Source organism: Mastigoproctus giganteus, chromosome 12 (assembly GCF_048544385.1).
Source record: "Mastigoproctus giganteus isolate SK-2022 chromosome 12, ASM4854438v1, whole genome shotgun sequence".
Classification (NCBI taxonomy): Eukaryota; Metazoa; Arthropoda; class Arachnida; order Uropygi; family Thelyphonidae; genus Mastigoproctus; species Mastigoproctus giganteus.
Window position 1 is genome coordinate 59,912,813 of NC_143586.1, and position 21,985 is coordinate 59,934,797.

Sequence of the window (21,985 nt, forward strand, 5' to 3'; positions counted from 1 at the left end):
AGCTTTCTGCTAACCTGGTAAATAACATTAAAACTTGGTTTTTCACATATTCAAAAGATGCTGTAAGTCCTGCTCTCAGCCTTCTAGTTACCTCTATGTTTTCAAGGATTATAAGGTCATTCATTGAACTTTTTGACAGAACCTTGTAAATGCTGAAGACATCCTTGCTCTTTCTCAGATGACTTGCACAAAAGGAACATGATTTTTAAATTGGAAGACAGTGGTTTCGGGATAGATGTGTGTTTTCAGCCAGAGTAATTGACTCTTGGAACAAACTTCCATCTGATGTTGAAGTGAATATTTTGAATAAATTTAAAGGAGGCCTGAACATATTAGTATTATCAGTATTAGAAAAGAATCAAGGAAGCAAGCTTATGTAGCATCAGCTAAAGGGAGAGAAAAACACTACTACCTCATATGTCCATCCCCTCTAATAAGTTGACAAATTCTTCCTTAAATGTGTTCACATTACCAGCCTTCACAATGCCATATGTAAGTGTTTACTCCAGCAATCACTTACTGTTTGGATAAAAGGAAATTTTCACACATCTAACCTACAGCCATGCATTTTCAATTTAAATTTATGTCTCAATTATGTGTGTTTTCCAAGCAAGAGTAAGGATTCCATCTGCACTACTCAAGTCATTTAATTAAAAGGGTGCTCTTACCAGACTTTGTCTAAGTTTGCAGATGATATGAAGGTTAGCATGGTGGTTAATGACAGTAATCAGGGTATGCTACTGCAAGATGTAGAAAAATTAAGCAGATGGGCTGTAAAATGGAAATTGAAGTTTAACATTGGCAAATCCTGATTAATGTGCATTGGCAAACATTTAACATTGGCAAATCCTGATAAATCCTGCCCATCTGGCTACAAGCGCCTCCGTAGCCAGATGGGCAGGAGCAGAAGGGCGTAGCACATGCTTCTTGATCAGACCGGTATATGCCATCGAGCTGGTGACTACCAAATACGGAGGATGCGGAAAGGTCAGAGAATTACCACTGCATATCCCCGGAGCAATATGGCCTTGGTTGCTAATGCTCCTAAAAACCAAATAACAAACAAACAAACTACTTTCAGGGTAGTGGAGAATGTAAAAGACCTGGGAGTGATTGTGCAGACAGATATGAAGTTCACTAAGCAGTGCAAGACAGGCTGCCAGGACAGCTCATGGGGTTTTGTTAATAATGAACTGTAATTTTGCCAGCAGGGACAAGCAGGTGATTATCCCATTGTATAAGGAACTTTTTAGGCCCCATCTTGAGTACTGCATACAGGACTGAAAGTCTCATTTTAGGAGGGATGTGGATTTACTGGAATCGGTGCAGAGGAGAGCAGTTAAGTGTGTAAGTTGTCTGATAGCACCAGGGGTTCCCCCATCTCTGTGTTGTGTACTCTGTTTATGTAACACAGAACTCTGTGAAGGCCAGAGGTTTAAAAGTGCTTGGGGAATGGTTATGTCGTGTAGTATTACGTTCTGTTGTTCCTCTGACCATTTAGCTTTTGGGACCCACCGTTGCCTGCACTTAGCCCAGAGGAGGCAGGTAGGTCAGACAACCAGTAAAGGGATCTTAAGTACACTGGCAGGCCCTGCCACTTAGTTTTTCAGAGATTTTGGTGGCATGGGCCTATTGTAAAAAAAAAAAAAAAAAAAAAAAAAAAAAAATTTTTTTTATTAAATGCTGGTAGTTAGGTTAGGGCTGAAAAAGATTTAAGATCGGGTAGAGATAACTTAGATGCTAATTTAAATTTTTTAGTTTGTGAGCAAGCACAGTGGTTAGGTATGGCAGAGAGGGGAGGAAGACTGAAGGCTGGGGAGAGGTAGAAATATGGGGACAATAGAGAAGGCAACCCCAGAATATCAGTGGGGATGAGCCCTATCAGAGAGGGGAGGGGAGGAGATGGGCTTCTATCTCTTCCCCCTCCCTTCCTCGGGATAGGGGTTTAAAGGGAATCGGGTTGAAGTACCCAGTTCAGATCACCAAAAAGGCACATGGGCGGCTAGGCTGCAAGTGAGTCCAATCAGGATCAGCTGGATCTTCATTCAGGATTGGGCAGAAGTGTCCATGTCCAATGTTACAGTTCTAGCATTGTCTCTAGTATCAGTCCTAGTTGGTGTCATCATTCAAGAAATATTGGCGACAAGGCTGTTGGTGGTCATTGTCAGTGGTTATAGTCCAATCCAATGTATTAGACATGGTTGTGTCACTGATGGGAGAACCCTCCCATCCAGGATTTGTCATGCCATGTCCAGTTGAGGTGGAGCGACCAGGATCACTGTGTTGCAAGCCTGATGATAGATGTCAGGTTTGTATAGATGGTCAAGTCCCGTTTTTTCTATATTGAGGTTCACTTCTGGTGGTTATTGTGCCACCTTACATTTCAGGTAGTGGTCTGTCATTTGGTTGGAGCAAGGTTCTTCTCGTGAAGAGATCCTGTGTGAGAGTGTTGTATTCCTCTCTCTGCTATCTAGCAAGTGATTTTCCTGGTCCTTTGGTATGTAGGTGATTGTGGAGATGAGGATACTCCTAAGGTCATCATGGAGTGGGCATTCGTGGAAAAGGTGGGTCCAGGTCTCTGTTCCCCAGCATGTGCAGGATGGGTCATCTGTGATACCAAGTGTTTTAAGTTTCCATTTCATAGCTCCATGTCCTGTGAGGAAGTAGCTTGTGAATAGACCTGATGAAAACAACGGGGGAGGTTGAAGATGCACTTTGTCAATATTTGGGAAGAATTTGCTTGTAACCTCCGCATCTGCAGTGAGCCACACCTGCTGCAAATGTGCAAGGAGTCTTCTCTTCACAGCTGCACGAGTGTTGTCAGAGTTTGTGGTGAAATCCAAGATGGTCTGGGAAGTTCCTTTGGAGAGGAGAGCAGTGAGATTAGTGAGAGGAACAAAAGATACTATTACAAGGAAAGGCTTCAGGTCTGCAAATTACAGTCTGGATACTAGCACCTGCAAGATCTGATTGAGGTGTTTAAGGCTTTGAATGGGTTGAGTGAGCTCAGTGCTGATTTAATCCTTTCTCTTCTTCAGTGAGAGAATACAAATTCAAATTAGGCAGGAGATTGCTGGATGTGCAGAAATTTGCTTTCAGCTAGTGATGGTTGATTTTTGGAACAGACATCCATTTAATGTTGTAGAAGTGGTAGTTTGAATAAATTCAAGGAAAAACTATTAGAAGGGATGGAGAGGTGATTTCGGAATATTTTTTTTTTGTCTGTGCTTTTTTGCATTGTTGCTACTAATAATACTAAATTTTTTCCAGATTGAAGTGTTTAAGTAAAGCTTTAAACACTTCAGTCAAGTGTTTATGGTCTTACTTGCAGGTGGCTGGTTTTCAGACACTGCAATTTGCAGAACTGAGGTCTTTTATGATAAGAGTACCCTTCTGTGTCCTTAACTAATCTTTTTTTGCTGTTCTCTGTACCCATTCCTAAAATAACACTTCCAGACCTATGTGCAGTACTCAAGGTTCAGCTGACCATTCACCATTATCTTATACAACGCTGTCATCTCCTGTCCCTGGTGGTGAAATTCCTGTATCTCAGTGCAGTCATAACCTCATGACTGCCCTAGCAGCCTATCTATAGTGTTGTACTGTGCAATTACCCCCAGCTCTTTTTCTTTCCCTATTATCTTGACTGCAGTACCAATTGGTACTGCACTCAATCCCAGAATAACACACTCAATTGGTATGTTATTCTGAGATTACTGCTTTTCAAATGCATAACTTTTCAGCCTTCCTTAGATAGCATGAACCAGAGCTGTAATGCTCAATACGTTCTACATTGATATTGATATTTGTAAAATAATAAGAGAAGTTTACCTCAATATAGCACATAGAACACTTCCATATGATACTCTCCAGAAATTAAAACGAAAAAATCGAAAATCTCACAGAGTAACAAATAATTAAAAATCAGTTTAACACAATAAAACTCAATTTAATGCAATTAAAAATAAGAAAATTAAAAGAATTTAACAAAAAAATTGCAAAACGATTTTCCTTCCTAAGATTAGATTCAGTTGTTTCAGATACCTCCACTTATCTTGAAGTAGACCTTGCACTATTTACCAATTTGGTCAATCAATACAATAAAACGTTAACCATGTATCGAAAAAACGCTATATTACTATGGCTCAGTTAAAGGAATTGAAGACCAGAACATACAATATTCCTGCACTTTTCAGCATTTTCATCCTTGGCCACACATGTATATAGCATTATAAAACCCTTTAGACAGGCGATACAATTTGGGATTAAGAACTATGATACATCATTTAATAACCTTAAGGACTATAGACTTGGCGACAGTGACAATTTATTCTCACTAGATGTTACCTCATTATATACGAATGTAAACGTTGAATACACATTAGATATTATTTGGTATATGTTTAATAATAACTCGATACAGATTAATTATACGAAGCTTCCTATTAAGGAAATTTTTCACTTAATTAAACTGTCAGTTGAGGCCAACTATATCTATCACCTTTCAAGACAAAATGTACAAACAAATTTTTGGTTTGCCAATGGGATTGAGCCTGAGTGGTTTAATATTGGAGATCTATCTCTCAATGATTGAGCATATACATTTGACACCTTTTCGACCCCGTATCACGTACTGTGGGAGGTATTTAGACGATGTTCTAGTTATTACTGATAGTAGTACTATCCAAGACATTTTACATTTGTTTAATAATATTCATTCTAGCCTCAAATTTACATTGGAAACGGAGGATACAGATACAAAGTCATTAAATTTTCTAAATTTCACGCTTACTTGGGACTCGAATAAAATTCAATTTAACATCTATCGAAAACCTACAAACACCGGTATGCTTCTACATTATAGCAGCTGTCACCCGTTCACCTACAAAAGATCGATTATCTTTAATCAATTTCTAAATGCCTATAAATATTCAAAGATGGAATCTGCTTTGGGCTCAGAAATACAAATATTAACCAGCAGATTCTTAAACAGGGGTTATCCCCTTGCTACAGTAAATCGAATTAGGGTACAAGCTAAGGATAGGATACAAAATACTACACCAACCAACAATAGTAATATCAAAAAATACTTTATTTCTGTCCCATATGTTGAACAGTGGAACAAACAGCTTAACAGATTCATTAAAGATACCAAATTTAAAATTGTGGCCAGGCCAATATGGAAATTACACACTATACTGAACAATTGCTCAGTCCTTTCCTTGTTTGCAACAATGGAATTTTCATAATATTTTTTATAAGTTTGGTTTTAACTGTTTGCAACACAAATTAATGACCTGGTATACAACATTTCTTGCACTGATTGTGACTCGTCTTACCAAGGTTTGACGCATTTTCTTTGAATATTCATGTTAATCAACATGCAGCCTCAGTTCGTGCTTCTCTTTCAGCAGCATCAGAATTAGCCTTTCACACCGTTAACAAAAAACATACTTTTTTATTTAACGAGGCCAAAATACTTAGCGTCCAACGTAATTATACATGACTATTAATTGCAGAAACTGTAGAAATTAAATTACACAAGAATTCTGTTAATGTTTGTCAGCCATATCTGATCTTCAATTTGTGGGCTTTTATGTGCATGCGCGAAGACAAATAATCCCTATTTAAGTTTCATGCTCACCCCTATTCGGTAATTTTCATTCCTATGATCATGACATATGGTCGAAAAGCGTTGTCAGCTTTAGGAAGGAAAATCATTTTGCAATTTTTTCGTTAAATTCTTTTAATTAATTTCTTATTTTTAATTGCATTAAATTGATTTTTAATTGTGTTAAATAGATTTTTAATTATTTGTTACTATAATGTAAGATTTTCAATTTTCTCATTTTAATTTCTGAAGAGTATCATTTTTTTATATATGGAAGTGTTCTACGTACTATATTGAGGTAAACTTCTCTTATTATTTTACAAATAACTATTCCTTGCATTTTTCAATGTTAAACTTCACTTGCCACTTCTCAGTTTATCAGTTTAAGTTTTCTAGGTCTTGCAGCATCATACCCTGATTTCTACCATTAACAATCCTGCCAACCCTTGTACATCTGCACACTGACATTAAACTTAATATATCAGTATTGTTTTCCACTAATAACATTAGTTCAAGAAGAGTAGTGCCCATTAATAACTATTCCTTGCTTTCTGCCACTCAGCCTTCCCTTTATCCATAGCAGTGAGGTGGCTCTACTGCTCCAATTTGTATAGCAGTCTTTCACGTGGTATAGTATCAAAAGCCTTGATGAAATCTAAATATGGTTGACTCTCGATTTTCCAGGATAGATGGTAAAAATAAAATCCCGGATAATCGATTTCCCGATTAATCCAAAAATATCGAAAAATGTTCAGAAATGCGCCTAAAAAATATGCCGATGGATAAAAAATGAAAAAATTTACCGTGCATTACTCGCGTGTCCAATACAGTGCTTGCATAGGTATAAAAACATATCTATAGGTAATGATGTATGCTTGCGTCGGGCGCCAAAGTCTGCCAATGGTGGTGCACAATAATTTTCATAATATTTTTTATAAGTTTGGTTTTAACTGAAAAAGTCTATGATATCTTAAAAACACATTTTGTTTTAAAATTATATTTTAATTTTATAAAAAATAGAAAGAGATCAGTGAAAATCAGTTCACTTAGAGAAATAAGAAAGTATTGAAGATTGTTTTTTTTTTTTTTTTTTCCTTTTGCAACTTTTTGACAAATGGCGCATCGAATATCTCTTAAAACCAGTTTTTCCGATAGAACACTATTGTCTTGCTGCTCCAGGCAGTCAAGAAGTGCTTCTGCGTGGCTTAAAGCAACACTATGGCTAATTTTTTGTGACAATATTAACTGTTCTTTCTCTTCTTCAGGTTCACTATCATTATTTAGTGGTGGTGTAGTAGCTGTTACTTTATATAAAATTTCTTCATCATTTAGTACTTCGTGGCTAGCTAAATCTTTGTCAGAATTAAGCCAATCATAAATTGATTGCTCATTGACATCCCCGCACCCCTCAGTTTGTTTCAAATTTCGTAACATTTCTGATGGCGCCCCCGTAGCCAGGTGGGAAGGAGCAGCAGTGCGTAGCACACGCTTCTTGATTAGACCGGGGTTCGAGCCCATCACCACCAAATACAGAGGATGCGGAAAGGTCAGGGAATGACCACCGCATATCCCGGGGCAATATGACCTTAGTTGCTGATGCTCCTAAAAAAAAAACAAATAAAAATAACAAACATTTCTGGTACCAGATCTTCGCAGTTTTCGTCAAATTCCAAGAATTCTTCATCGTTTCTTGGTAAAATTTTACACTAAGACCTCTTTAAGGTTATGCTTTTTATTGAATTCCATGCTGCTGAAACTTCGTAAATCGCATCCAGTACAGTCTGGTTTTACCCAAATGTCAATAAATCACAATCATTTTCTTCCACTAACTTGAGAGATAAATTTCTGTGATAAACTGTTTTCATTTGTTGGATGACACCTTGATCCATAGGTTGTATTAAAGCTGTCACATTGGGAGGTAAATATTTGACGAACATATTTCCATTGTCCGATTTTAGAATTTCTTCATTAGGATGACTTGGTGCATTTTCTGATAGCAGGACAGCTTTCTGTGGCAAGCCCAGTGACACCAGATGGTGGTGCACTGAAGGCACAAATTTTGTTTTAAACCAACTGGAAAATATCTCCCTGTCCATCCAGGCTGACTTATTGTTATAGTAATCAACAGGTAAATTTGATATTACAATATTCGAGAAAGCCCGTGGTTTTTTTTGTCATTCCAATTACGCAGAATTTCAAAGAATGAGACCCGGAAGCATTTGCACAGCAAAGAACTGTCAATCTTTGCTTTTGCATTTTATGTTCTGGAGCTTTTACTTCGATTTCGTAAGCCAAAGTTTTTGTCAGAAGACATTTCCAGTAAAATCTCGTTTCATCGGCATTGTAAATTTGATTTTGCACAAGTTCATTGGTTTCGATAAATTTTTGAAACTCACTGGTGAATTCTTGGGCAGCCGGTGGCATCACTACTTAGTTTTTCACCTTGAATGGAAATCTGATTAATGCCATGCCTCTGTTTAAACCACATCAACCACCCAGAAGATGCGTTAAAATTGCCCTGCAGTTTTAATTTGCCGAAAAAATATTTTGTCTTTGCTCAGGAATGCCTTCTGCTCTTTGTTGGCTAAACTACAACACCATTGCCTTGTCGAGGTCCTCATATGTAGACAGTTTCATTGTTTTTCTGTTAGTCATTCCTTGAATGCTATCAGACGTGTCCACAAAATCTTATAGCTTCCCTTTATTTTTTACGATGTCGTGTATGGTTTGGTCACCAACATTATAATTGTTCTTTAAAGATTTAATGGATGCACCATTTACAAACTTTTCAATAATTTGAAGTTTTTACTCAATTGAAAGCACAACTCTTTTATGTGTACCCATCATTTTCACAATTTCTAAACAAAAAAATTACTATAAAAAAAATTGACTGAATCACTCATGACTTAAATAACGAAAGAAATTTTTCTTTTTGCAGTACTACGGAACACAGCAATCCACATGACACACCAAAACAAACTAAACATTTGTTCTCTTTCTGCTGTTTATTTGAGCGGAGGATGTGCAGACAGCGGGAGTTGCGGGGTAATAGGTTCATCTATCAATCATGACTTATAATGCCGCTTATTTTGTCACTTATTTACGACTTGTAAAATATCTGTTTATATCTATTCTATTTATTACTTGAATTTTATGATTTCTGGTTGATTTTTTTTTTTTTTTTTCTTCTTCCTTGAAGTGTCCCGGTTAATATGATCCCGGTAAATTGAGAGTCTGCTGTATATGAAAATTGTGATTTTCATATACAGTTTCATAATCATAATAAATTTCATATACATTTTCATAATCAATTTTCATGTGAAAATTGATTTTTGCATCCAGACAAGATCTGCCCTTAACAAATACATATTTTGATTGCTATATAACCATCAAGATAATCCTGGATTATTTCTTTGATCAATAACTGTTATTTTTCCTGGAACAATTCAAGGTTAAAGGTCTATAATTACGCAGTCCTCCCTTTGATCCCCTTAAGGAATAGGAGAGCATTGCAATCTTTAATTTATAGAGACTTCCACTGAATCCAAGGATGCTCTCATAATATTCACCTCTTTTTCTACTACTTTTATTAACTGGATAGATTCCATCAGTCCCAGGTGACTTATTTACTTTTAGCCTCAACAGTATCTCTTCCACTTCCTTTTAGTTATCACAAAATCATTCAGCTCCCAGTTATAAGTTGGTATACTTCTAGTATGCCCATTCCTAAACACTTCATGTGTGATGTACATTCAAAATATTTATTGAGTTTTTCAGCATGCAGAACAGGATCATTAGTAGCTACGTCATTCGTATCCAGTGGACTAAGGTGGTTTATTCCTTTCCTTCTAACATTAACATGATAAAGAACTCTTTACTACTTTTCTTCACATTCCTAGCCAAAGGAATCCTTATAATATTTCTTAGTTGGTATGAAAAGCACAGTAACTTCTACAGTTTCCACTTACCCAATTACCTCTTCCCAAGCTCCACTTACTTTTTTCTGACGGAACCCCAATTATCGGTTGCCTCAACCACTGCTCATCTCATTTGTCCTAATTATTCTGTATGATTCTTTTCACTTCAAAGGTAGTACTTGTGCATGTGTCCGGCTCTGATATTCTCTGCCAAAAACTTAGTAATTTGCAATCTCTTCTTCGATTTCTGTGGCTTAAAATCTATCCTATTCTTTCTTTCAAATTCATCTGTTGCTGGGCGCCTCCATAGCCAGGTGGGCAGGAGCAGCAGTGCATAGCACACGCTTCTTGATTAGACACGGGGTTTGAGCCCGTGACCACCAAATACGGAGGATGCGGAAAGGTCAGGGAATGACCACCGCATACCCCCGAAGCAATATGGCCTTAGTTGCTAATGCTCCTTAAAAAAAAAAAAAAAAAAACCAACCATCTGTTACTGCTATCATTCTCCCAGCTCTGGTAATCACTGGGAACTCTTTGACTTCCTTTCTCTGAAACTTGATTTTCTCCATTCCGTTTTTCCTAACAGTGAAATAATTTTCCTGTGTCATTTTAACATTTGCAACTCCAGCTGGCTTCACTTTTCTAGTCACAGAGACCCTCTGGGTGTGATGCTGAGGCTTTGCACTATTGACCTCACATAGATTGTTCATTTACCTACCAGAATACCAGACAATCCTACCCATACCTTTAATACTCGATCTTTTTCTCATAAACAACCCTTCAAATTACACATCGAGGTGAGTGGGCCTCTAGGTGTCTCAGATCACAACTTGGTGAGGGTTGTCATCAGACAATAGCCAGTGCATGTGCATTATGCTTTTGTTTTCAGTTATTAAATATTAGATGTGAACTTATTGCATCTTTTATTCTTATTTTATATTCTTAGGTTTTCACAGGAAATAGGAAAGGAATAATAGATGGATTTAAATTTGATCCAAAGCAGGTGAAATTATGTATGGTAAGTTTTCAAGGGTAAAGATATTTAATGAAACTTTAAATAACTTAGTTTTACTAAATTTAGATAAATACATAAAGGAAAGTGTGTTTTGAATTGTTGGGCATCACTTAATAACGAAAATCCAAATGACACTAACATTTTGAGATACTTTCTGTTGGTCCCTGTGAATGTTTTAAGCTAAATTCTGATTTAATAGACACATATCCTATTTCTCCATACAGGACTGCTAAAACGTTTTTGTTTTTGCAGTCTTTTATACTGTCCTTTTTATTTGCCTTGTAGTGTGTTATTATTTAATTTCGTTTAAGTCAAGTAATAACTAATAAGCATTTAAACCATTATCTTTTTTCTTTCTGTAGTCTTTGAAAAGTCTTTTTTAAAAATTCCATTTCCTCAAAGTAGTTTTGAAATATACATATATAAAATAATTATGCATAGATTGTTTAGTTTTAAGAATTTGCATAGGTGATTCTATTTGATTTCGTTAACCTAAATATTGAGCATAATATTCACATGACTTTATGCACTTTGTTCACAATCTTTAGAATTTAAATAATCTGTAACATAATAAGAGGAGTATGCCTCAATATAGTACGTAGAACACTTCCGTATGATACTCTCCAGAAATTAAAATGAAAAAATCGAAAAACGTACATTAGAGTAACAAATAATTAAAAACCCCTCCCAAATATTAATATCAACATAGAACGTATTGAGCATTACAGCTCTGATTCATACTATAGAATTTAAATATAATTGTTATTGTTGCCCAAATATGAATATAAAGTGAATGAAGTTCAATAATGTAAATGATCAATAATGAAAATGGAATTATAAATGATCAATAATGTAAATGGAATTATAACATATTAAACAGTATTAGTATGCTGTATATACAGTATAAAACAAAACATGTTAAATTGCATGTTAAGGGTTGTTCACTAATATCAGATATTTGCAAAAATATATTTTTATATTGTGAATTCTGGAAAAATAATATGACTTATTTACACCTCATATGTAATGGATTTTGTGACAACAAACTGATTAATCAAAATAAAGGTAGCGGTGTGGTTTATTAATATATAGTTTGTGGGTTGGTCACTCACAGAGTAGCAAGGCTTTTGTGGATTTATTGGATGACTGTTTTCTACACCATCATGTTAGAGAAGGCAGTTGAGATTACAATACTCTTGATCTAATCATCAGTAGCAACTCTTCATGCATTAAGAATCTGCAGACAAAAGCCCCATTAAGTGATCACAGTGTATTGATCTGGGATTTACTTGAAAGATGTAACTACTATCAAGGGCAAAGAGATGGGCTTTTTCTTTCATAAAGGAGACTACACTGGTCTCAGACATTTCCTAAATTCTGTGTAGTGGGACTTACTGATGAAGTTACCAACAGCAAATTCTAAATGGGAAGCATTCAGGGAAGGAATCTCAGACACTACTGGGTTTTTTATACCAAGTAAGGGATACTGTTCAAAGCTTAGACCCAAACGGATGTCAGATAAACTGATGGGACTCATTTCAGAGGGGAAAAAATGCACGGAATGCATATAAATTATCAGGCATTACAGAAGCCTGTAGTAGATATAAACTAGTCTGCAATGAAGTCACAAAGGAGATTAGGTAAGCTAAAGAAGATTACAGGAAGTCTCTGTCCAAGGATGCAAGAAACAGCAGCTAACTTCTTTGCTTATATAAACACTAGAAGGAAGGAGTGAATCACATTGTCAACTAGATATGAATGGTTTTACTGTTGGTGATCCTGCTTAAGTTGCAGACAAACTCAATAGATATTTTGCATCTGCATTCACATATGAGGATTTTTTTATGGGTGGCAATACCAGAAGTTTTAACAGAGTTAAATGATTTTGTGATAATTCAGAAGAAAACAGAAGAGAACTTGTTGAAGCTAAACATAAAAAAAAAAAGCACATGGGGTGGATAGGATCTGCCTCCCTTAATAGAGAGTTTAACTCTCTATTAAGGAAGGCAGCACAAGAGATAAGCAAACCTTTAGTAATAATTATGAGAGCATCTTTGCATGCCTATGAGGCCCTTGTGGACTGCAGATGTACAAATGTATTCTCAATTCACAAAGGGATCAGAAATCTGATCCCTTTGTGAAATTTGCTAAGATTTCCCACCCTTTTCTTGTAGTGTGGTAATGAAATGAACATTGACTTAGAGGTTCATTTCATTAGTTAGTGTATGTATACTGGTTATTACAGATTGTAATGCACCATGGTAGGTGCTGGCATTTAATCTTTTGTTGTTGGAACTATTGCAATAAAATAGTTGAATTGTTGAATATGTTTAGGAAGTAAGCTAGAAACAATTTCATATTATTAAGATTAAATTAAAGGGTAATGTGGGAACTTTATTTTTGAGAGGCTCCTGTCAGGTCTTGCACTACCACTACTGGGTTAAAATAAAAATTTTAATGCTAATTAACTCTGCAGTCTTGGTGCCCCTAATTATTGTTGCTTCTCTGCCTGACAGGTGTAAACTGTCTTTTTAATTTTCGGAAAAAAAATTATTGTTTTTTTTCAATTCTGCTTGGAATATGCCAATATTTCATCTTTTCTCAATTGATTGCTATACTTACGTAGGCAGTTTTTTTAGTTTTTAATTAAAAAAAATTAAAAATGCTGTGCATGTTGCAATTTATATTTTCAAAAAAAAAACAAAAATATTAATTTTGAAAATTAAAAAAACATTATAGGCATAAAATATAAATATGGAAAAGATCTTCCAGTTTACAATACCTTTAAACTTGCAAAACCTGAAATGTGTGCATGTGCATATATTTCTGCTTATTCTATGTATAAATAGTTTAAAAAAATTAAAAATATGCATATATTAGATATTATTATTTGCTTCATTTTCAAATTTTTTGAGAATTACACATGCCACTAACTCTCTTTCCAAGCAATAATCATTTTACCATATTTATTATTCAAAAATAATGACTATTTCAAATGAATCTTTCAAAAAGATATAGTTTACAATGTTAGAAACCATTAAATGTCTTTAGATTGTGTGAGAGAGTTTTATAAATAATCTGAACTAGAAACAATCACAATTCTAAACTTTGTAGTATCAGTAACAATCAGTTTCCCACACTAGCTTTATTATGAGTTAAAAGTAGAAAAGTGGTGGGGCTGTAACTTCTGGGTGCAGTCATGCTATATAACTCTGGAAAAATGATATATAAAAATTCAAAAACATGTAAAAATTTGTGAAGGTACAGAAAATCACAAATTTTTATCTTCAGCCAACAATTAATGCAGGCTCATTATTTTCATGTTAGATTTCACAGGTGTAGCCACTCAGCTACAGAGTTAATTTTAGCTAATCTTGGATATCAATTAGTCTTTTTAATTCGACTCACTAGTTCTAAATAATTCAAATATTTCATTATCTCATTAAACTCTGACAAACTCTTCACCAAAGGCTTTGTAGAAGCTTTTGGTGGAGAGGATTTCAGAAATTAAAATGCTTGTTAACTTGAACAGCATTTAATTCAGTTTTCAGTAACACTCAGTATTTTCACGACTGCATCCATGAAACAAAGTAAGCACAGATTGTTTCTCCTAGTAAAAATTTTCAGTACACACGCTGAAAATTCTGCTTGTTTGGAAAGTTTTGGTGTTTTGGCAAATTTTGAACAATATGCTGGATCAAAATTGTGGTATTGTACCTGTATACACAAAGAAAAAGTTTGTGTGATTTTTGTCAGGTGAATTGATGCATTTGAGCATTGCTAGCACATTTTTTATTTAGCCTGTTTTGGTTTTTCATTTCATTTTCAGTCTAAATCTATTAGTAAAATAATAAGAGTGAATTATTAATTATGTCATCCCATGAATCGGATGAAATTATGTCATCCCATGAATCGGAAATGAATAAAATAATTATGTCATCCCATGAATCGGATGACATAACAGGACTGACAGTAGAGGAACCAGTAGCAGGAAGTGATCACGGAGTTCTACGGTGGATGATGACGAGAGAGGTAGCAGAAGTAAAAGGCAAAGGAATGGGTTTTAATTTCAGAAAAGGAAATTACGATGCCTTAAGGTACTACATGGCCTCTATTACCTGGGGAGATATCGCGCAGAGAATGAATACAATTGAACTGTGGTACGCTTTTAAAACATTAATCACAGATGCCTTGAATGCGTATATACCATTAAAAAAATACTCCACGAGGAGGGTTCCAAGCTGGATGACTAGTGAAGTTGCCGCATTACTTGAGCAGAAAAAGGTGGCATGGAAAGGTTACAGAACAATAAAAAGTACTGAAGCCTATAACAGCTACAAGGTGATGTGTAATAGAGCCACAGAAAAGGTTCGACAGGCAAAGGCAGTTTATGAGAAATCACTAGCAAACAGAGCAAAGAGGGGGGATAAAGAATTCTTCACATATATAAATGCCAAGAAGAGCAGGACAAACCAGATCGGACCTTTACGTAAGGGAAAGGGGATAGTAATAAATACACCAGCTGCCGTTGCAGATGAACTCAACAGTTATTTTGCATCGATATTTACAAATGAAAAGCCTTTTGTGGCAAAGGGAAATTGTGGGAGCGAAGTTAAAAAATATGTAATTAATGATATTGAAATTTCGCAAGATTATTTAATGAAAAACTTTCGAGCCTACAGACCAGTAAAGCTCCTGGAGTTGATGGAATATACCCTATAATCTTAAGAGAGGCGGCAAGCGAGTGCATTGAACCATTGAGGCTAATTATGCGAGCATCATTAGACTCTGGGGAGATTCCCTTGGATTGGAAAAGTGCAAATGTATCTCCCATACATAAGGGTGGCTCTAAAAGTGAAGTTGGAAATTATCGACCTGTCAGTCTGACTTCAGTAGTAGGGAAAATCATGGAGGCAATGATCAAGGGTGGAATTCAGGATCATTTGGATCGAATTGAAATTCTCAATGATACTCAGCATGGTTTTGTAAAGGGAAAATCATGTTTAACAAATCTGGTTCGCTATTTCGAAAGGGTCACTCACGAGCTGGATTTAGGGAATAATTTCGACATTGTTTATTTAGATTTCAGCAAAGCTTTTGACTCAGTCCCACATGAGCGGTTGCTTTATAAGCTGGAAAAGGTTGGAATCACTGGGAAAATCCTTAGATGGATAGAAGGATGGCTTCAGGGCAGGAGGCAGAGGGTTGTTGATAAATGGCTATTCCTCAGATTGGGTTGATGTAAGAAGTGGGGTTCCCCAAGGATCAGTATTAGGACCACTGTTGTTTTTAATTTTCATAAACGACATTGATGAAGGGATAGAGGGCGTGATGTCTAAATTTGCAGATGATGTTAAAATTGGGAGAGTAGTTAATGATCACTGTCAAGCTGAGCTTCTTCAGAGAGACCTAGATAGATTTCAGGAATGGTCAGAAAAATGGCAGCTGTGCTTTAATCCAACAAAGTGTAAGGTATTACACCTGGGAAACAGTAATCCCAAAAAAACTTATTCACTTGGTGGAGTTCAACTAAAGCCAGTACTGGAGGAAAGGGACTTGGGTGTTACGATACGGTCAGACATGAAATTCTCTGAGCATTGTAAACAGGTTGCAAGGAAGGCCCATGGTGTCCTATCGATGATCTATCGAACTTTTGCAAGTAGAGATAGGGACGTGATAATCCCATTATATAAGGCTTATGTTAGACCACACTTGGAATACTGTGTTCAAGTATGGAGACCGCACCTGAAGAAAGACATCGAGCTTCTTGAAAGGGTGCAAAGAAGGGTAACTCGCCTGGTGAGATCGGCAAAGGGGCGTCCTTATGAAGAAAGACTTCGAATATGTGGGTTGCAGAGTTTGGAAACTAGACACCTTAGAGGAGATTTGATTGAGGTGTTTAAGGCTCTGAGAGGCATCAGTAAAATGAATGAGGACAAAATTTTCAAGATTATAAATGATGCTAGAACTAGGGGACATAAATTCAAGTTACGGGGGGAAATGTTTAGATTGGACTGCAGGAAGTTCTATTTTAGCCAGCGAGTTATAAATTACTGGAATAAGTTGCCTTCATGGGTGGTAGAGGCCGACAGTTTGGGGAAATTCAAAGGTCATCTGGATAGTACTTTCGGGTAAGGGAAGCGCATAGGATGATAGGTTTAATTTCCTTTTTATTTATTTTTTATTTTATTTTTTTTTATTTATTAATTATTATTATTTAGTTATTTATTTATTTTTTGTTTTTATCATTGTTTTGTTCGGATTTTTTTTTTTTTTTTTTGACTGGTGCAGCATAAGCCATAGGCTTTCTTGCACCATGCGGCCGTTACTAATACTAATACTAATAAGAGGAGTTTACCTCAATATAGTCTAAATCTATGTACATGTTCCAGCACTGTTCAGGATAGCACCAAAGAGAAAAATAAAGTTTCTGTCAATTGCAGATAAAATTAGTCATTCAGACTGTAAAAGAAGGATAACATAAAGAAATTTATGTCATAATGACTATTGAATTTGGGATTCCTCCTAATTCACTTTCAGCTTATATAGCAATCTGGATTTAGACCATTCTGTGTTAGGGCAGATTTTTGGTACTGAGAAAAGAGCATCCCCTTAAGTGAGACATGAAAAGGCTGAATAATTTACTAAAGCTCTTAATAATGAAGGATTGAAGGCAGTGGAGTAGTTGTCTTCTTTGAAAGACAAATTTTGAAAGAAGACACATTTTTTTGAAATGTGTCTTCTTTGTGGAGAAAATCGTAACATTAATGATGAAATCTGTAATTAAAGCACAATTTTTCCTAAAATTTAAAAGATTACAGCCCTATTTGATGTATTCAGCACAGACAAAAATACTGACAAAATGACTTTGAAAGGAAATTTTCATGGCAGTAAATGCATTAACGAATGTTTTGCTGTCCTTTTGGATGGCACCATGAATGGAAAAGAAAAAGTAACCTCTTTGTGATTAGAAAAAACTCTGAAACAGCAGTGTTTCACTGTTGTAACCCCTTCCCCCATACAGTATGTTAAAATCATAAGACTGTATAACATCTGAATTTTTTTTTATGAATGCCTGTTGATATTAAATCATATTATGGTGGGGAAAAAAATAATTTTTTTTATTGATAATTGCATAGCCATTATTTCAACATTAGTTGTTTCAGTTAAAGTTCTACTATCAAACACCACATCAAAGCTTCAGTTCTTGGACCAAAGAATTATTCATAATTAAAATATATGTATGTTTCAAGCAAGTCATACATAAGTTAATTCAGGACATAGAGGATGGAAATGCTCTCAGAATAATTTTTTTGCAGATTATGAAGATGGTAAGCAAAGCATGGTATGCTCTTACTGATCATAATTGCAAATTATTTCAGATTAGCTGAATGAACAGATTATCCAGAATAGCATGCAAGATAACAGTAGGCCTTATTGAGGAATTGTAGAACAGGAATCAGTGAGGAAAATGCATTGAGCCCTTTGTTACTGAATATTATAGTTTATATTTACATTTTTGAAGCTATATAATAAAGTTCTATGGTTATAAAAAATTTTTTTATTTTTTTTTTCCATTTTAGTTTTAAAATTTTGAGTGGAAAAACAGTGTATCAATGTGGCTCTTACAGGAAATAAGCTATTCAAACACTTTATACCCCATGATAAATAATTTTGATAAATGAGCGCCACATTACAAACCCTTTATGTGGTCCTTGTTCACATGTATAATGAGTCAAAAAAAAACTTCATATTAGGGCCATCTGAGAACAATCTCATTTACCCATGAGTATTATGTATGTGTTCTCTGGTCAATTTTCTTGTTTTTCTGGACAAAAATCCAGAAGCTAGGTGGGGGGGCTTTGCTGTCGGTACCAGAGTGACTTAATTCAGCCGCAGGGTGAAAAAAAAAAGCCCATAAAATTTCTTAGCTTCATTGATGGGATTCCTACCCGAACCTTTTCCACCCTGTGTTTTTAAAATAGTGATTATAACCATTTTAAACTGCTGCCCATGCAGACATGCATAATGAGTCAGAACAAGGAATGCAAATTTGCCTTTCTCCATCTACTGACAGTATGTCTAAGAGGCATCTCCATCCAAGTGTCTTAGCATTCTCACAGCCTTGTCTTGTTCCCTTCCCCCCAACTATGTTCAATTAGTCCTTACTTAATTTTTTTTGTAATAAAAATTCCCTTGTATTTCTCCCCATGTTTCTCTTTAAAACCACCTAGTTAAACAGAAACAATTGTAAGAAATATAGGGAATTACGGAATGGGCTTTTCAACAATAAAATCAAGTAGCGACTAATGGAGAGTAGTGGAGTGCTGAGGAATGAGAAGCTGAAAATGCTGGACACTCAATTGGGGAGATGCCACTTAAGACATGTAATCAGCAGCTGGAGAAAAGCAGTGCATAATCCTTGTTCTGACTCATCATGCTTGTGAACAAGGATCTAGTAAAAGGTTTGTATGTGATCTCATTTATTAAAACTAATTATTCTGGTTTATAAAATGCTTGAAAAGTTTATTTTAAGAGTCGCTGTATTACAACTGATACCCACTTAATGATTATGGAATTTAACCAGCTTGATTATTAATAAATAGAAAAAATGTAATATGAAAAATACATTCAATAAAAGTAATCATTGCTGGTTGTAAGTATTTATTTGAAATATTTCCTCACTGTTATTGAAATTTTAAAAGCTGTATATCAGTAAATTAATTTTTAATCTTGTTTTTAGGAATGTATATGATTTTTTGTTCTTTGCATTTTCTGTTTATTAATGATTGCTATGAAATTCATGGGATTGAACTTTTGATAAATTTTAATGAGTTTTCCTATTGTACCTGTAGTGTTTTCTTTTTTTTTATTTTTTTCTGCAGTACGATAAATGTTACTTTCCATTTGGACGTCAGGAAGACTTGCAGTATCATATACAATGTGATCATATTTCTCATTTCAAAAAGCAAAACAAAACATCCTGTTTGTGGAGAGGGTGTTCTACAGTTTTTAATGACAAGGAAATACAAGAAGTAAATATTTTCATTGTTATATATGTGTGTTTTTTCAGGAATATTAATATAGTGCCTATTATTAGTATATTTTTCTTAAAGTCAGTTCTTTAAGAGCGTGTGGATTTCAGTTGCAATCATCTATTAACCACACACAGTTTGATTTTTATCAAAATGAAATAAGATCTATATTCTTCTTCTCTGTGTGCCATCTTCTAACGGAGGTTGGCAACCACCACAGCAAATTTCAAATGTCAGCAACCACCATGGTGAATCTATTTAGAAGAACCCATATATTAGATCAAACTTGCTCAGTTAGCAGTTGTCTTTTAATAAAAATTAATGGTGCAGTAAGCATTACAGGTGATGTGTGTGTATGTAGGGTTAGAAAGACATGAATTAATACTAATATATTTACCATTTGTTACATATACAATTTTACACAGATATATATTGTTTCTCACCTTTTAAAACCCAAAATTTTGTTGGGAGTTAAATTTTGGATTCACTTTTAGGATTCTCCAAAAAGTAAACTTCCAAAGTTATTAGTTTCTCTTAGCAGACCTGCTTCCATATTGAGGTGTTACTTATAGAAAACCAGTTCGCAATACAATACAATACAATACAATACTTAATCAAAGCCTCCCATGAACATATATCATGAAAGAACAATAAGAGCAATGGCACATCATCGTCTACACACAGGTTTTAGTTTCCTGGCCTTCTACATAAGGGAATACTGTATATGCTTACTGCTTTATTTAGTTTACTTTGCAGTGTAATAAAATTTCACAATGTAAACTTTAAAATACAGAGCAGAAATGATTGAATTAAAAAGTAGACAATGGTTCTTAATCCTTTCATCAGTGAGTTCTCAATAGAGACAGGCTGTGTGGGCGCCTCCATAGCCAGGTGGGCAGGGGCAGCAGTGTGTAGCACATGCTTCTTGATTAGACCGGGGTTCGGGCCCGTGCCAAATATGGAGGATGCGGAAAGGTCAGGGAATGACCACCGCATATCCCCGGAGCAATATGGCCTTAGTTGCTAATGCTCATAAAAAACAAATAACAATAACAATAAACAGGCTGTGTGAAGCGAGTTTCTTTATGAAATTTTGTAAAAAAAGCACTTTGTATATTACAGTAGAATCTCTTTACTACAAAATTGAAGGGACCTAAATTTTCATGGTTTGTAGTAATATGGTCTGCCAAAAGTTTCAGAACGTTACCTTTTTATTTTGGGGTACATATGTTTAACAAGAATAAGAAATAATAACAAAAATAAATGAAATCAAGTAAAATAAAATAGAAAAATAATAAAATAAAGTAAAATAGCAAAATAGAAAATAAAGACAACAATAAAATCATTGTTAACAATAATAAGAATAATACTTTTTTTTTCTTTTTTTTTTATTTATAAGATAAACTAATAGAGAAGAAACCACGTAATAGAAATAAAAATATAGTATATACAGAAGAATTAAAGAAACAATATAATTTAATTTGAATATTTTTGTCTTATATGCGTTGTTCATTACAGCATATAAGACAAAACACACCAAACATTCTCCAGCCACACCCCCATCCAACTGTTACCTTTGCAATTTCAGCAGTCGCCATGCACAGTGGCAATATAGAGAGGATGATCATAATGGTGAAGTGCTTATTAACTGGGCAGAAGAATGTAGTACTTACCTCATTTTTGATGCAAAAGACAGAGGATCATTCAAATCAGCTGCTTGGCGGCAGGAGTACAACCCTGCTCTCTGATGAAAATAACCTGCACCACTGATGAAAATAATCTCCCACTAAGAGTATCTCTAAGAATCCTAGCAGACTTCCCTCACAGCCAGCACCACCCAGCCCTAATAGAAATTGGAACAAACATCCCATTAGTAACTTCTTTTCCCCACCCTAGATGGAATTTCAGGAAAGCAAACTGGGATGCTTTCTCAGGAGATCTTGATAGGTATTTTGGATGGCTTCATCCCTCTCCTGAAAACTACAAGAGATTTTTGGGTGAGCATGGCTAAAAAGCACATACATCCCCAGAGGGTATCGGAAGGAATATATCCCAGGATGAAATGAGACCAGTGAGAATCTGTATAGGAACTTTCTTGAAAGTGGTGACCAAGAGAGCGAATGAGCTGTTACACAGCCTCAATGTCACCCACCTAGAAAAATGGATACAGACCGTTGAAACTATTGATTTCAAGAGGTCCAGCAGGAAAGCATGGTCTCTCCTACGCAAGCTGGGAAATAGCAACCATATGGCTCGTGACAATACTTTAATAATAACACCAAACACCATTGCAACACATATTGTATCCACCTCTAGAGCTCCAAACAACTGAGAACATACAATCCAAGTGAAATGGGAACTCAAGACCCTTAAACATGTAAGTGCCTTAGAAACTGAGTATTCC

General features: G+C 35.3%; 1 protein-coding gene across 1 annotated transcript in view; it reads left to right on the top strand.

The window, feature by feature from the left end:
* LOC150077095 (uncharacterized) overlaps positions 1-21,985 on the top strand; it is a 282,019-nt gene that overhangs the window by 235,830 nt on the left and 24,204 nt on the right. The window contains exons 14-15 of the mRNA XM_090386247.1: positions 10,478-10,549; positions 19,432-19,581. Of these exons, the coding sequence (XP_090242373.1) occupies positions 10,478-10,549; positions 19,432-19,581 (222 nt within the window). The remainder of the gene's footprint in view (positions 1-10,477; positions 10,550-19,431; positions 19,582-21,985) is intronic.